The sequence below is a fragment of the Rhinolophus sinicus genome, linkage group LG14 (assembly GCF_036562045.2).
Source record: "Rhinolophus sinicus isolate RSC01 linkage group LG14, ASM3656204v1, whole genome shotgun sequence".
Classification (NCBI taxonomy): domain Eukaryota; kingdom Metazoa; phylum Chordata; class Mammalia; order Chiroptera; family Rhinolophidae; genus Rhinolophus; species Rhinolophus sinicus.
In genome coordinates, this window is record NC_133763.1 from 33,863,539 (window position 1) to 33,879,861 (window position 16,323).

Here is a 16,323-nt window from a genome sequence, read left to right on the forward strand (position 1 = left end):
CACATGAACTACTACAGAGATTTCAGCAGGTCATTCAAGCCCTCTATTCTCTTCTCATGACCCTTTATTCCATTGTCTCAAAATGAAAATATACATAATTATATCATCCCTAATGTTGTCACCATCCTACCCACCACACAGAGGCACAGACCCATGCACACACACAACAAACCTTTTAATACCTTTCCAGTGCTGTTTGGATAGGATGAAAATGCTTAATAAAACCTAACTTACGGGGTTTTACATAGTCTGACATACATTTTCCTCTCCGATGTCATCTTGTACCACAAGATGTTATCAACACCAAGACAGATTTAATGTTTGTGTAAAATCTATAATTCCCAACAAATGTCTGCTTTAAGCACCCCATTCTTCTTTCTTTCCCTCCGACAATGCTTGTTTCAAACACAAGCTCCTGCTTGTGCTGTTTCCATTGCCTGGGAATGCTCTAAACCACCCTAATCATTCTACTTAGTTGGAAATCGTCTAAATATTTCCGTTATGAAATCAAACATCACTTCCGTATATGATCCTTCCTTGACCCTTCAGACTAGTCCAGAAATATCACATTTCATGCTTTTCAAGTATCAATGGCACCCATTGCTTCCATTGCTTCATGGTTACCATGTCAGTTACATTTTAGTGTTTGTGGGGCTATTTGTCCAATATCTGTCTACTCTACTAAATGGAAAGCTCCATGAGGACAGAGAACATGTCTATATTTGCAGCATTTCACACAATTCTTGGTACACGAAGTGAATGCAAATAAGAGAAACTCTGACAATTCGGGGTGTACAATAAATACACAGTCTCTAGAACATATTTATCCTAAATAAAAAAGGTAATCTCTAAAAGTTTGAGGAACGGCATGCCTACGACGTTGCCATACAATTTCTGGTGTAGTCAAGAAAAGAAAAACGTTGGCAAAGGAAAATTGGCAACAGAGATCTCTGTTCATTTGATCGAGGGCTAGAAATCTTACAAATAAGATAAAAAAATCTGTGTGCTCTTTTGTGGTGAGTTATTAACATACATTAAGAATCACTGTATTTGCAACTTGATCTGTGCAGAATTTTAAAGCTGAATACACACAGTAACACCAGATGGGGAGAGGAAAGGAAACACTCAAACTGAATTCTAGAAAAAATAAATGGCAAATAATATGAGGAAAGAACCAAAGATATTCAAACACCTCAAAGTGGCTAAAATAGATAGTCATGCTTTAAACTGGTATCTCCTTAAATAAAACTTTCTTCTAGAGTATAATATAATAATTAAGTGTATGGCTAGTTAATAACATGATTTATTTTTTGGTGAAATACAAAAAACAAGTTAGCTACAAAACATGGTTTCATTAATATTTCTGCAACGTAAAGCACCACCAACTGATATGTCTCTGGGCGGTAGTAATAGTTCTCTGGGAATGTGGCTACCAAATGATGGTAACAAAAGCCATAGTCTTCAGTCTTGAATCAATACTCCCAGGCTGTAAAATGTCACAATTTTAATAAATTTATTTTCCTTGGCTTACTTTTTGCGGGGGAGGATATTTCTCCAGTCAGGTAAACGCAAGTACCTCCTGCCTGACAATGCACACCTACTCCCAGCTGGAAGCTGGAAACTGATTGCCCTCTAAAAGACCACTTCTACCCCAGCGGGGAACGTGCAAAAACTTTCTCTGAGTAGAAGTTGCCTTAATTTTAAGGTCTTCTTAAAAGTGGTGCCTCTTATGCCTTCCCTGATTTGTCTTATTCACTATCCTTTTTTGCCTTACCTTGAACTCTGCTGCCTCCCAGTCTCCTGGCACCTGAGTGCTTACTAGTTTTCTGGTCCAAACTTGCTTTTTAGCCTAATAAGCAATGTCCTTCACTCCTGAGTATTTTGTGGCTTGAATGCATGACTCAATCTTAAATAACCTAGGCTAGTTAGATCCTATGACTAAAATGCCCATTTCATTGCCAATATTTATATCTTAGTAATCTTGGTTTCCAATTTTGTTACTACTTTGCACTCTGATACCTGTTAATTCTGGTGTGAAATGATGCTCTGTGAACTCTCCGTGATAGCCTACAGTAAGATCACAGCTTCACCCAACCTCACTCCTATGTCTATCTCTTTAGAGCAAAGATAATTCTAGCTTACCTTTATGCTACAGTCAACAGACATATAGAAAACTCTGCTACACCTCCAACACTCAAGGTATGTGATCATCTGAGGGTGATAAAAAATGTTTTGAAATGCTACTGCTGCTTTATTTTAGGACTATAACAAGTGATGAGTACAATAAAAATCACATTAATTAAAAATACACATTTAGATGTTTTTCCTGCAACCATTCACCAGGAGGTCCACCTATTTGTCCTACATATAATGTTTTCACTGTCACATGATTGTCCTAGGCAAAAACAATGCTGCCCCCGATGCAAACCTGGTATTCCAGTTAGATTTAAATGGTGCTTCTTTCTACTAAAAATTTATAATTTTTAAAAGAAAGCAATCATTTTTATATTGTTAATCAACATTAGTAACTAAAATTGAAAATCTCATGGAGAACTAACTTAAGGCAAAATATTGGCAGTTATATAAATGCCTCTTACAGATCTCCTACAGTTATCTACTTAACCAAGAATCCATGTCTATGCAAATGACTAAGAATTAAAATCAAATAAAAATTGGGGCATTATAATATAGTATAAAGCAAATATTTCTTTTTGATCACAGTACTTTGTCTCATAAACAAGTTGATAATTTATTTTAAAGCACTTCTAAAATAAAGGAAAATAAAAGAGAACAGGGTAAATCAAACGTATATGAGTAATATCAGATTTCAGTCACTTTGGCAGAAGCTGAACCACGCAGCCATTTATCATAGCTCTTTGTGGAATGATGTTATTTTGTAGTGCAATGATTTCCCAACCTGTGGCTGTGATGTCTCAGGGGCTCAACCCACTGAGACCAACCTAGCCTATTCCATATTTTCCAATCAACTCATAGACTTCGAGTTCCAGCTCTTTAGCCTGAAAATATATGTGTCCATGCTGATTAGTGCAAGATTCAGTATCACATTCAGGATAGTGTGGAGCTTTGCCACACCTGTGTCTTATAAGGGCTGGAGTCAGAAGGAGTGAGAGGAATCAAGAGACTGAAACAGAGGAGGTCTCATGGGCACACATGTGACCAGTATCCAAAAGCACATCTAAATCAGCTGTGATCCTCACTGTAGGTCGCCCAGGAGAGGCCAGAGGGGTCACTGTGGATTCAGGTTGTTGTATTTACCACTGGTAGGGCTCCTGTATTCTTTTCTTTAACCTTTGGGATTTCTCATACTCCTGAGTTCCTGAATTTCACCCCTCTGGGAAATATAGGGTGTACTATGACTTATCGGTTGTGTTGGCTTTAGAAACAGTATCTTTATATTGTCTCTTCCACAGACATCTAATAGGGACCTGATCCAGACAGGGCTGTGGTCATTGCATATGAGATAGAGGGCCTGTGATCCCAGCTGCTGGAGGAAGGTTTATTTCCCAGGGGAAATTCTAGCACATCTGGGGCAATGTGGTCCTCAGACTTAGTTTTGGATTCTCTTCCTGGTGACAGATGTTTACTCTCTGGCAAGGGTAAGAGTTATAAATCTGTGGTTAATGTTTTATGAAAAATGTTGGCGTGTTATAACAGAAACAATGCTTTCTCTCTTTTTTAATAAGCATACAGAGTTTGTGTAAATTGAGTTTGGACACAGAACAGATCGTGAGGGAAATATCAAAATATTGCTTTGGGTGATCTTAATTTAAGTCAATAATTATTTGAGATTACTAAACATTTTTAAGATTTACCACTTTTAAACCTGCTTGTTCTTGCTTAGCTAAAAACCATCATGAAAGCAGACTTATATATGTATTTTCTGATGACAATTAATATAAAGACTGTTTGAATTGAACATTCCAGTGTTCAGAAATTCTATGCACAGGGTATGTGTAAATAAATGAAGAGGGCTATGATATAGCAAGACGTAGCAGGTGATAACAGTGGCAATACCATTTTTATTCATGACATTGCTTTGACTGTGAAGCTAGAGCAGTCTTCCCTCCAATTATACTATCACTTTAGAATTTTCCATGTAATGGAATTATTACTGAAATAGTTGTGCACTATTTAGCAATCACACCTACATAGAAGCCATCCAAACCACTAAACAGTGGGAATCCTACAAGGGTGTGGAAAATAACATCTTTGTAGCCTCTTAGAACTGTCAGGTAAAGAAATACAAATTCATTGACAGTGATTTCAATCTCTAAGTCACCACAGATTCAAAGGAAAGTGTGCATCTAGTTTCTACCTTTAAATCCGTTCACATACAATATATTCTTTTTCTTTTCTCATGCAAGTTCAGTTGATTGACAAGACATAACCAGTTAATAAATTAGGTGTCATTTGAAATAGAATTGCATAGGTGATCTCTATTTGGATGACTTCAGTTGAAAAGATATGAATTCCAGGCAGAAGAAATAATAGTATCTCAAAAGGTACAGAGTCAGGAGTTCCCAGGGCATTTTACTGACTTATTCGGTTTAATTGCACATTTAGACATACCCACGTGACATAGCGGAAGTACTGGACACAGTCACTCGGTCAGTGACAAGGGCACCAAAGACTATGGGGCCTTGCCAGTTGGCTACTACAGGAAAGGGCAAATCAGACTCATTCCTCGTGTCTAATTCTTCCTGGAAATAAGGGGGTTGAACTGGAAAACCTCTCAGTTCTAACACTCTGTGTTTCACTATACCACATCATTCATTGACGTAAGGCAAAGAAGTAAACAGCCTACGTGAAAAATAACTTAAGAAAATCCTATAAAAATGTATGTGTCCTGATGACAGGAAAACAATCATTTCAAGAGGATTACTATACAACTAGTACTGAGAAGTCCTGTGGAGCATGCTGCTTCTTGCTTTTCTTTTTTCTTTTTCTTTTTGCCATGTGGAAGACAAAACAGGAAGTAGGAAGGCAAGACATCTTATACCATATGAATACTTTCTACCACCATCCCCAACTATTCTTCTATTGGTACCTGATGGAGAGTCTAAGAATTTAAGGTACTTCTGGCTAAAGACAGCAGCCTAGAGACTCTTCAATGTCAGCAACCCAGAGAAGTAGCAAAACTCCTGGGAAGGGTTGGTTCTGATATTTAAAGACTGAATCAGAGAGGCATGTACTGATTAAACTCATGTTTGAGAATCAGCACTTATCCTTGGTCCAATGCTTGCTGCTATTTACATGGACCACATACAGTGTTAAGGAGACTAACGAAGCTCCAGTTCCTCACTGATGCGTGGCAGTGCAGGCCAAGTGTGGCCTTATATTCCCATTGTTTCAAGAGAAGTAAGAAACAGGATTCTTCACTAACTGAAGTAAACTTCAAGTGTATGAGAGGGGAATGTCTCCTCGAGCTAGATTATTACTCTAGCATTTTAGCTAGAATAGCAATAAATCAGTCAAATTAAAGAAAAAAAGAAATAGGATTTATCTGTCAAATCCACCTATTGTTAAAATGTTGGTGATAGTTTCAAAAACACAACCACCCTAACAACAGAAATCTATTCAGGGACTATTCAACACTTGTCTGAATCTGGGTTAGAAGGTTCTGCAGGATGGAAATAAAAATATTCAATATTATTATAAAAGGACAATAGAGGGTTATTCACTCAATGCCATGAGAACAGTTAGCATCTAGAAAATGGAGAGACCTCAAAAAGGTCCCATTCTATCTGGATTTCATAGGCTTTTTTATAGTTCAATTACATTTACCAGGTAACATGCTGTCATAAGAAACTGGTTTATACAGACTGCATGTAGACGACTTTATCTGAGTGTGACGACACCAGAGAAGCGCCCTTGCTCCAGGGAGACGGAACACCGAAATAGTGGGTTCAGGTTTCCTTGTGTTTTTATATATTTAGGGAAATGCGAATTTAGAACCACAAAAGACTTTAGATTTTACTTAATCCTGCATTTAATTTTCAGTTAATAATAATAATATTGAACACCAATATTGGAATACTAATTTATTAGGATCTGTTCTTCATGCCGTTCATATATTCAGGCTTACATGCTAATTAACACTCAGGTCCTTGCCACTGCTGACCAGAAGCCTCAGCGGGAAAACATGGAGGACTCAGTGTGTTTCCAATGTGTTGAATGAGGTAAAAACCCAACCGACTTCAGAGGGTTGTTGTGAAGAAATGGAAGAAGACTAAAATCTTTTTGTTGTTGTTGTTGTAATATAACTCTGACTCTGGCGTGTACACAACCAAAACTAGAGCATATTTCACCTTTGCTTGAACATCAAGGATTTGGGAAGGGGTGGTGTACTATTAACTCAAGTGGCAAAATCTAATAGAAGAGCACACAGACATACAAAAGACCAAGGGTTCTATTTTAGCCACATTAGGTACAAGATGTCTATTAAACAAAATATTTGTTTTAAAAAAACAACTACTATGTAGATACTCATTATTAAAATAAAGTAAAATATACCAAAAATTGAGCAGCACTAGTTGATGGAAAAATAATTAGGAATCGCTGAAGTAAAACATTGACTTTTATGCAGGCCAAGGAAAATGTTAAAGTGTTTTTATTTTTAAAAGAACAGCATAATATGCATTTGTTTATTTCTTTAGTTGCTTTTGTTTTATCAATGGTCTTTATGGAGAGGTTAGAAATAACACATTAGCCTGCTATTTATAACTCAGCATTTACAGAATATTAAAGCTGGAAGGGGATTTTAAGATCATCTAGCTCAAATCCCACATTTTAGAGATGGAAACTGATGCTTCAGGAGAGTAAGTGGCTTGATCAAGGTGACATAGGTGGTTGATGGAAAGAATAAAGTGTGATGTTTCCTTTAAACACTTAGCAAGTTGTTATGCTAAGTGGTTAAGATATTGTATGAAGTTTCGCTTTGCGGGAAATACATAAATCAAATTCCCAAGGTCAGCTTCATATTTTATTTCTACAAATTCCATAAATAAATATGACGTCTATATGTTGTAGAGGTTATAGCTTTCTCTGTTCACAAATTTCACTATTTTTAGTCATTTATAGGAACATTTAAGAAGAGTTTAAATATATATGTTTAAATTTAAATATATACCGGGTTTCCCTGAAAATAAGACCTAACTGGACAATCAGTTCTAATGCATCTTTTGGAGCAAAAATTAATGTAAGACCAGGACTTATATTACGTAATATAAGACTGGGTCTTACAGTAAAATAAGACCGGGTCTTACATTAATTTTTGCTCCAAACGATGCATTAGAGCTGATTGTCCAGTTAAATCTTATTTTCGAGGAAATACGGTACACATGTAGCTAATTTAAAAGCACTTGGGTACAAAGGCAGAATTTTTCACTTATTAAATATTTGCAAGAAAATATTTGAGATAAAGGAGGAAAAAAACAGATGTTTAAAGATGAAAATGTACTGTACTGTGATACCTTGCCTCTTCTTAAGGGACTAAAATTATTATGACTTCTAGAAACAACAGAAATGTAGAAAGTACATACAAGAGAATGTTTCTAGCAGATAAATATTCTAGCCATGGAACGAATGTCAGTTTGTTTCATTCATAAAGTAAATATTTATCAGGCTCTGGTGATGCACACAGCTCTATGCTTTGCAAACAGAGAGCTTTAAACAGACAGAAGCCTGGATCACACCGAGATGGGGAAGGAGAATTGGAATGGCTCTTCAATCTCCCAACAGTGAGCACAAATTCCCCATCCCACCACTTGCAAGGCCTCGGGACTATGAAACGTAGGGAGGAAGAGGCACTGGAACAGGAAGTAGAGAAAAGGAAAAAGGAAGCAAAGAAGAAGTTGAGTAAGCCCCAGATGTGTTTATGCTCACTCTAAAGAGTCACAGTTACGGTAAAGTCTTTAATTTTTTTAATGCACTAATATCCTTCCTTGCCTCCATTTAAAATATTGAATATTCAAGCATCCTGAGGCAGAACAATCATTTAAAATATATTGGAGCAAAAATAATTAAATTAGCTTTAGTTTTCAATTATATAATTTACAAGAGAATGTAATTCAAAAGAAAATTTTTAAACTTGACTAATAGGAAGAATTGATTTTAGTTTTAGAGATGAGACCTAACAAGTGAAAAGGAAGTGTTCTGTTTCCTTCAGCCTAAGTAAGATATGATGGTCTTTAGAACATATGTTTTCCAAGAGTTTTACAAATCTTAACGATGATTTTAACTATAAAACTTTCGCACTTGGCACCCTTGTTCAGCCAAAAGCTGTGAAAAAGTTGATGTGGCTAAATAATTCTCTGGAGAGGATACACCTGAGACACTCAACAGCTGGGTAAGTTCAGATATGTTCATGGAGTGAACACCTACTCTAAAAAATAAACTCAAGGCTGGGCAACATTTTCAAAATAATTACCATTTTTGTGGCAAAGAATATATATGAAAATGCATTCTTCATTAAAAATTAGTCAATAGATTTCTAGTTTTCCATAGAGGTTTTTAGCCATGTAACTGAAAAAAAAAAAAAATTGGTTCTAAGTTTCAAAGACTGTGAAAGGTTTAAGGCGAGTACCTTGAGTCCTCAGGCCCTGTTCCAGCCTTGCTCATTTTATTCAAGTTACATATCGTGACCTACTGACTGTTACCTAATCCTGTGAGTCATAAAAGTCATTCAATGTAATATTTTCCTTCTACTAGATAATTCTGAGGCTTGGTTCTGTTACCACATTTACTGATCTTCGGGGTAACCTGTTATTTGTGGAAAGAGGATGTACTTCAAAAACATTTGACTAAGCCCTCCTCTCCTGCTGCTACGAAAGAATGGTTTCTTCCTAAGTCACAAATCTATTCAGAATGTCAATTAAATTATTCACAAGGCACTTTAAAATCCTCCCTGAATGCTAATATGAAATAGTAACCTATGTTCATTTGAATAAGCAGAAAATTAAGAGCCTCTGGCCTCTGAGTTTAATTCAAATAATATGATGACTTACAAAAAAAAAAAAAAAGAATCAAGCACCTACTATGTACAAGGCCTGTGCTTGATGTGGAGATAAAAGTAAACTTTCCAGGACTAGGAAACTTGTCATAAATTACTACATTTTGTATTATTTAATTCACACCATTTCCCTCTGGGCTTAAAAGCTAAATTAGATACAAAACACTTACCTTTTTAGCATTAAGCTTTCTAGTTACATTAAGATGCGGTAATTTCTACATATTAACATATATTTCCACATTTTATTCATTAGGTTTTTGAAAGTATTTTAGCATGAAGTTTCCATTTATTGTATCCAAAAATAAAAATAGCATCAAAGTCTTTTTCAAATTCCCAAAACACAGTTCGGGAATAATGATCATATGCTAAAAAATGTAAAATGCAATTTATGCCATGCCCCATTTACTACAAAATCACTACGAACAATGCATTTTGTACAGTATATTGCTCCAGGGGAACTGGATCGGCATCAAGAATGAAAAAAGAACATTGCATTTGAAATCAGCTAATTCTGCTTCAGTGCTTTTAAAAACTGTTTGTTATGATATTACTTCCTGTCAAGCACATAATGTGGTATTTTCCTCAATAAAACGAAACAGTTGCTGTAATTTCAGCTTCCTTCATTTTCCACCTTTTAAGCACTAAATATTTAAACAATGCAGACCTGGAAGTCGCAAGCCGGTCATCTGATCCACACATCTTCTTACCTAAGGTACAGTAAGTACCCGTACAGGGGCCTGTTCTGTCACACAGACATCCATAATGACAGCTGCTGAGGTTCTTACCTGACCGCACGCCAGACCCATTCCTCTTTCTCCCATGCCATGTGGACACGATAAATTTAACTCCAGGGCATCTGCTCCAGAAGCCTTTAAGATACGGATAGAAAACGAAAGAAAAGGCAGTTTTATCTGTGAACTGATATGCTTTCACCATTGTAACTCCACATAGGTCACGTTTATCAAATTTTAACTATTCTGCTTTCTGCATCACAGCTATCTTGTGAGGTATATTCTGATTCTTTCAAATTAGAGTGCATATAACTACAACAATAACAACAGCAAACATTTATTGAATGCTTATAAGAGGACATTTACTACTCTATGTGTTTTACACTTATTTTGAAGTCTCACAATCCTTGGATTATTGCATTATCAATTTTACACATAAGAAAGCACAGAGGGTTAAAAACTGAAGCACAGAGGGTTAAAATGACAAGCCTGGTTATTAAGTGACACAGCAGGGATTTTAACACAGGTGTGTTGACATCACATTTATTTTGCCCTAAACAGCTTCTATTTTCATGGAAACAAATGTTTCTAATTCTGAATCATTGGTTCTGGAAGTGGCAGGGCAAAGAAAAAAGTAGTAGAAATGAATACAAGTAAATTTTAAAATATTTTAAACTGAAAATCAGTTTTATTGTATTTTAAAAAGTCCACACTCAGAAATATGTGCAGATAATTTGTCTTACTTTAATAATTAAATAGAAATCCTTCTTATTTAACTCATTATTTTATTAGCACACAAACGGGTCCTGCAAAATGAACAAAATAGTTCTAACTACCCTAAGAATACTTAGAAAATCATGGAATTCTTGAGAAACCTTCTGTGAAAAACTCCAAGAATAAGCAAAATACTTTTTTTTTATAGTTTAATATAGTAATTTAAGGGGTGGGAGATAAACTAAATGATTCAAGTTTTATGATCTTTCACCTAACTTATAGAATTTCTCCAACACCACAATTAAATTTATTAATGTGACACTGGTTAATAAGATTATATCGGTTTCAAGTGTACAGTTCTACAATACATCATCTGTATATTGCATGGTGTGTTCACCACCCAAAGTCGGGAAATGCAAATCAAAACCATGAGATAGAACCTTACACCTGTTAGAATGGCTATCATCAACAAGACAAATAATTAACAAGTGTTGGAGATGTTGTGGAGAAAAAGGAACCCTCATACACTGATGATGGGAATGTAAATTGGTACAGCCTCTATGGGAAACAGTACAGAGGTTCCAAAAAACTTAAGAATAGAATTACCATATGACCCATCAATCCCTCTTCTGGGTATCTGCCCAAAAAAATATGAAAACATTTATCCATAAAGATATATGCACCCCTATGTTCATTGCAGCATTATTCCTAGTGGCCAGAACATAGAAACAACCAAAGTGCCTTTTGCCAGATGATTGGATAAAGATGTTGTCATGCGGGAGACCCTGCTCGCTGCGCCATTTGTCATGCGGGGCACCCTGCTCGCTGCGCCATTTGTCGTGCAGGGCGGCCTGCGGGGTCTCTGCTCCCGCTCCCCACAAGAGAACGCAGGATATGGTGAGGCCAAAAAGGAACACCCACGGAGCCATAGGTAGGGGAGTCATACCACTACGGTCTCACTGGAGGCTGGGTTCACTGGACGTGCGACCTGCTGTCCCTTTTGTCTGCAACCCATCGACAACTCTCTTTCACTCTCCTCTCCTCTCCTCCGTAGCCACAGCAGTTATATTGGCGGCTAATTGGCTAACTGGCTACAGCTGACGGCCAATCAGCCACAGCTGACGGCCATCTACTACCCGAGCCAGCACTCCTCCACGTGAGGCCGAGAGACTGTAAACTACTTTCTGGGGCTCTGTCCCCACAGATGTGATACATATATACAATGGAATAAGACTCGGCCATAAGAAAAGATAAAATACTGCCATTTGTGACAAGATGGATGGATCTTGAGAATATCATGCTAAAAGAAATAAGTCAGACACAATTTCTTTTTAAGTAAGGTCAACTAGAAGCTTGAATCAGTTTCCATAATATTATAACATGTCTATCAAATCATGTCGAGCCTTTAAAAAATACACTATTTTCTAAGTGTATCAGACCTTTCATTAGGCCAACAACTGTTTCTTCAATATCTCTCTTTTCTTCCTAATTACTCAAGATTTTATCCTATTTTTTCCTGCTTTATGAATTTTAAGTGGGAACTCATCAAAGTTAAAAATTCTAGTTAGCTATTTCTCAGGTGAGTTTCTTACCTATCTTTATTCATCAGTGAGCCTGCTTTTTCTTCTGCATGGCTGTGAAAGTTCATTTGATCATTCAGCCTATTGTCTAACAAGGTTTCACTGTGGTGTTTGCTTCTCTAATTCAGTTTTTTCAAATTTTTAAACATTTTAAAATTATAGTTGACATTCAGTATTATTTTATATTAGTTTCTGGCATATAGTGTAGGAGTTAGATATTTATATAATTTATGAAGTGACCCCCCAATTACTCTAGTACCCACCTGGCATTATACATAGTCATTACTACAATATGATTGACTATATTCCCTAGGCTTTACTTTACATCCTCGGGACCACCTCACAAGCACCAATTTGTATTTCCCAATCCCGCCATGGTTTTCACCCAGCCCCTAACCTCCCCCAACCTGGTAACCAGCAGTTTGTTCTCTGTGCTTCATATTACTTGAAAATTACCTTTAATTATGCAATTTTTTTCCCCTGTTGGTTTGGTAGTGAACATGGATGAAGCATAACTAATCTATGTTTGGCTAAGGAATTGGGGATGCTTTGGGGAAGTCAGTTAACGTTCTTTGTTTCCATCTACTCAATTCCAAGCAGTAGATAATATGACCTATTTCAAAACCATGTCATATGGAAATTATCAGCTTAATTAAAAGATTGTGCATTGCAATTATATACAATACTGTACTTTTCTTATTGTTTCTTAGTTATTTGAAGTATTTCTTCTAGACTTCCTTATTTAGCTGAAATGCAACAATTTATAGCAAATCAATTCAACAACATTTTGGAATACTTAGTTCTAGGCTGCCTTTGTATACATATTTACATTATACATATTCCCTAAAATATACTCATAAGTGCAAGCTTACAATTAGCTTGATAAAACCGAGGTACAAAGAGTTCAAGTGACTTCATGTTCTACAGCTTGTGAATGAGAGTAGGCTTTTGGACCCAAGCACTCTGAGTCCAGAGTCTGCATTCTTACTATCATAATTAGGTAGAAATCACTTATTCCACGGCCTGTGTCGTGACAGTGTGTTAAAAATATATAATAAAGTTTCTAAACTTGAAATACAAATTAAAATCTTATAAAACCACTTATCTGATTTAAAGCCTTTTCAGTGACTAATTATTAAACATTTCTCCAGTATTATACACATATGCAAACACTGACCCACCAAACACACCTGGAAGGCCTTTGAAATGAACATCTAGGTCTCAGAAACTGAGATAATCCTGCTCAAGATGATACAAAAATATCAGAAATATTAATTTGGCCTCCACTCAAATATTGCTGTCACAGGATCTATACCACCTTAAGAGACATTTAATTCCATTTCCAGGCAACTATATGCATTCAGAAATCCTTAACTGCTGAATTAGCATGAACTGTTAAATTAACTGAAACTGGGCATGCATTCTGACGCCTGTTAGTCACAAGCTTTTTGGTTTAGTCACTTAGCGGAGTTTATTCTACCTCATCTAAAGGATTCTACAATAAAATAATTTAGTGAAGGCAGTGACATAGAAAATTTGTTCTTTCTAATTTCATACGTTATCTGTTTATTATCCATTTATTTACATGAGGTAGAATGTATATGTTAATAGTATGGACTCTGCAGCTAGTTTTCATGGGTTTGAATCGCACTTTGACCACATACTAGCTGTGTGAACTTGGGTATATTATTTAACAACTTTTTGCCTTGCTTTCCTCATCTCTAAAATGTGGAAAATAACAAAAGTAACTCATAGTGTAACTTTTCTAAGGTATAAACAAATTTAATAAAAGTGAATGAGTTAAAACAGTGCCTAGATTGTAGTCAATACCATGTAAGTGTAAGCAATTACTCTATCATCTATCTCTCATCTGTCTACCTATCTATCTGTCAGTTCTGTCTGTCAGTGTGTCCATGCATGCATCCATCCATTCATTCATCCAACTAGAATCTCTCACTTGCCCTTCCCCAGCCTTGATCTGAAAATAGATTTCTTCAGGAGGTAAAAAAAGAAAATAAAACCATTCAGAATAATTCTCAGAATAGTGGTAGTAATGTCGTTTCTAAATTCTTTGAATCACTTTATAAAAACTCTCAGAGAAACTAGGGTAGCAAAACCACAGACATTTGTACAATATAAACAGCAGAATCAGGTACAAAGCTCTTCCTCTTCCCCTTTTGTTACTTCTCCTTTCCTTCCTGATCAATGTAGTTCTTTGGGTGAGGTAGAGCAAGACAGGTGCCCAGGAGGATTTGAGGAACAGCCCTGAGGGACCAGTGTGAGGTATCAGAGCCCAAGCACAGTGAGAAGGATGCCCATGTGGAGGGTGGCTTTGAATAGTGTATCAGGGCTCAAGTGAGAAGGGAAGGCTTCCCTGGTGGTGGGGGATGACAAAGGGCATCAGATCTGAAGCAGTGTGAGGAAGGCGTTCCCTTGGTGAGGCATCAAATGTGCACTGCTTTGATTCGCTCTTATTTTCTCCCATTAAAAGAATACACAAAGTCCAATGTTGACTTTCAATGTAGCAACACTGCCGTGTAGTCTCGACTATCCAAAACTGGAGATACAAGTTCTCCAGAATCTTAAACCACTCTGAAGTGGACCTGGAACAGGCAAATACTGATCTAGCTTGGGCCTCACTGGACACTAAGTCAGTGACTATTTCTGTCCCCAACTAGGTGTCCATCTTTCCTGGACTTTGTGTTCCACCCTGTCCTGTAAACTCAACAGGCTCTACATATTTCTATAATGTGCCTCTGCCTGCTTTTTACCCCAAGCCTATCTGAGCTCTCTTAACTCTAACACCTATTTAACTGCATGACATACTGCTAGCCCAGATTCAGGTAAAACGTGATGAGAGCCTGGCTTCTAAGTGATTTATTTGAACTCTCTGCTAGGCATAGTGTGGCCACCTGGTTTTGACATGTGTGCCTCTCCCCTGGACCTTCCTCGTCTCATCCTACCACTTGTGGGCAGACTTTGGCCTATCCCTCATCAGGTCCCTAACTTAAAACTTTCAGCTTTGGATTTTAATCACCTTACTGGTGCCAAGTAAATTGCCATTCTTCCCATTTATTCTGTAATGGCCTCCTTTTTGTTTGTCACATGTCAATACACCAGCTCTGTACCTCTATTTTACTTCACTCAACAAGTATTTGAGGAATACCCAGGAGCAGACCAAGCCCTGTGCTTGGAACTGGGGGTTAAGCAGTGGACAGACAGGGGTCTCCACCCCCATGGAGCTTGCTTTGTAATAAGCAGGACAGAGATTAAAGAGCTAATGACACCACTGTTAATCACCGCTTTATTAAGTGCTACAGAGGAAAAGCACAGGCAGAGGTAGACATAGTTTTGGGGGAACCTGAAACTTAAACAATTTGAGAAAACTTCTTTAAGAAAAAAATAATAAAAAATTACAAACACAAAATGTCAAATAGGGTCTTGGAAGTAGCTTGGGCAAGTAAGGGCTGTGAAACAGAAGTATAGTAAGCTGGCTTCTGAGGATAGGATCTCAGGAGTAGGGCAGGGGTTTAACCTACTAGCCAGGAGGCTCAGAGTTGAAGAAGAGAGAAGACTGCATGAGGAAGAAAGGATATTCCAGGCCAAGGGAACAGCAAAGGCTCTGAGTAGGGAATATGCTGAAGGAGTAAAAGAAGGCCAGCCGGAACTGGCATGTAGAGAACAAACCCCAGATGGTGGTAGGAAGGAAGGAGGGGCCAGACTATGTAGGACTTACAGGTCAAGGGGTCTGCATCTTAACATAGTGGGAAGATGTTGGATTGCATGAGGGCAAGAAGATCAGTGGGATTTTCCTGGATAAACTTGGATGAGTGTGGTAGTGACGCATACTGAACCACACCCAGTGATAGGAAGCCTCAAATTTGATGGCCTTGCCCCCAAGCTTAGCCACTAGCCTTAAAAGAAACCTCAGTCCCTGTTGCCCTGCTCACATCTCCTATCACTGCCAGCTCTCACAGCTCCCTCAGGGTGGCAGCTGGGCTTTGTCATAGCCTTCAATGTACCTGCCAAAGTGGGAGCACCAGGAATGCCAGTGTCAAGGCCTAACCCTGAGGCTCTGGCCTTTCTCCCTAATTTTAGGTTTAGTTGAAGCATCTCACAACATGGCGTGGGATTTGGCTCCCGTAGCAGCTGCCCAAAGGAGGCAGGGTACCCAACCCAAAAGTGCAGCGGAAAATAAAGCTCTGTGGTATGGAATTTGACCAATGAGAGACACGAGACAGGAGGGAACCAGCAGATACATCCTTGA

The 16,323-nt window shown here is 37.5% G+C and overlaps 1 protein-coding gene across 2 annotated transcripts in view; it reads right to left on the minus strand.

Annotated features, from left to right (window-relative positions):
* Positions 1–16,323, minus strand: part of DPYD (dihydropyrimidine dehydrogenase) — a 795,862-nt gene that overhangs the window by 287,871 nt on the left and 491,668 nt on the right. For both annotated transcript variants that reach the window (XM_019747023.2, XM_074319316.1), the window contains one exon: positions 9,817–9,900. In XM_019747023.2, the coding sequence (XP_019602582.2) occupies positions 9,817–9,900 (84 nt within the window). The remainder of the gene's footprint in view (positions 1–9,816; positions 9,901–16,323) is intronic.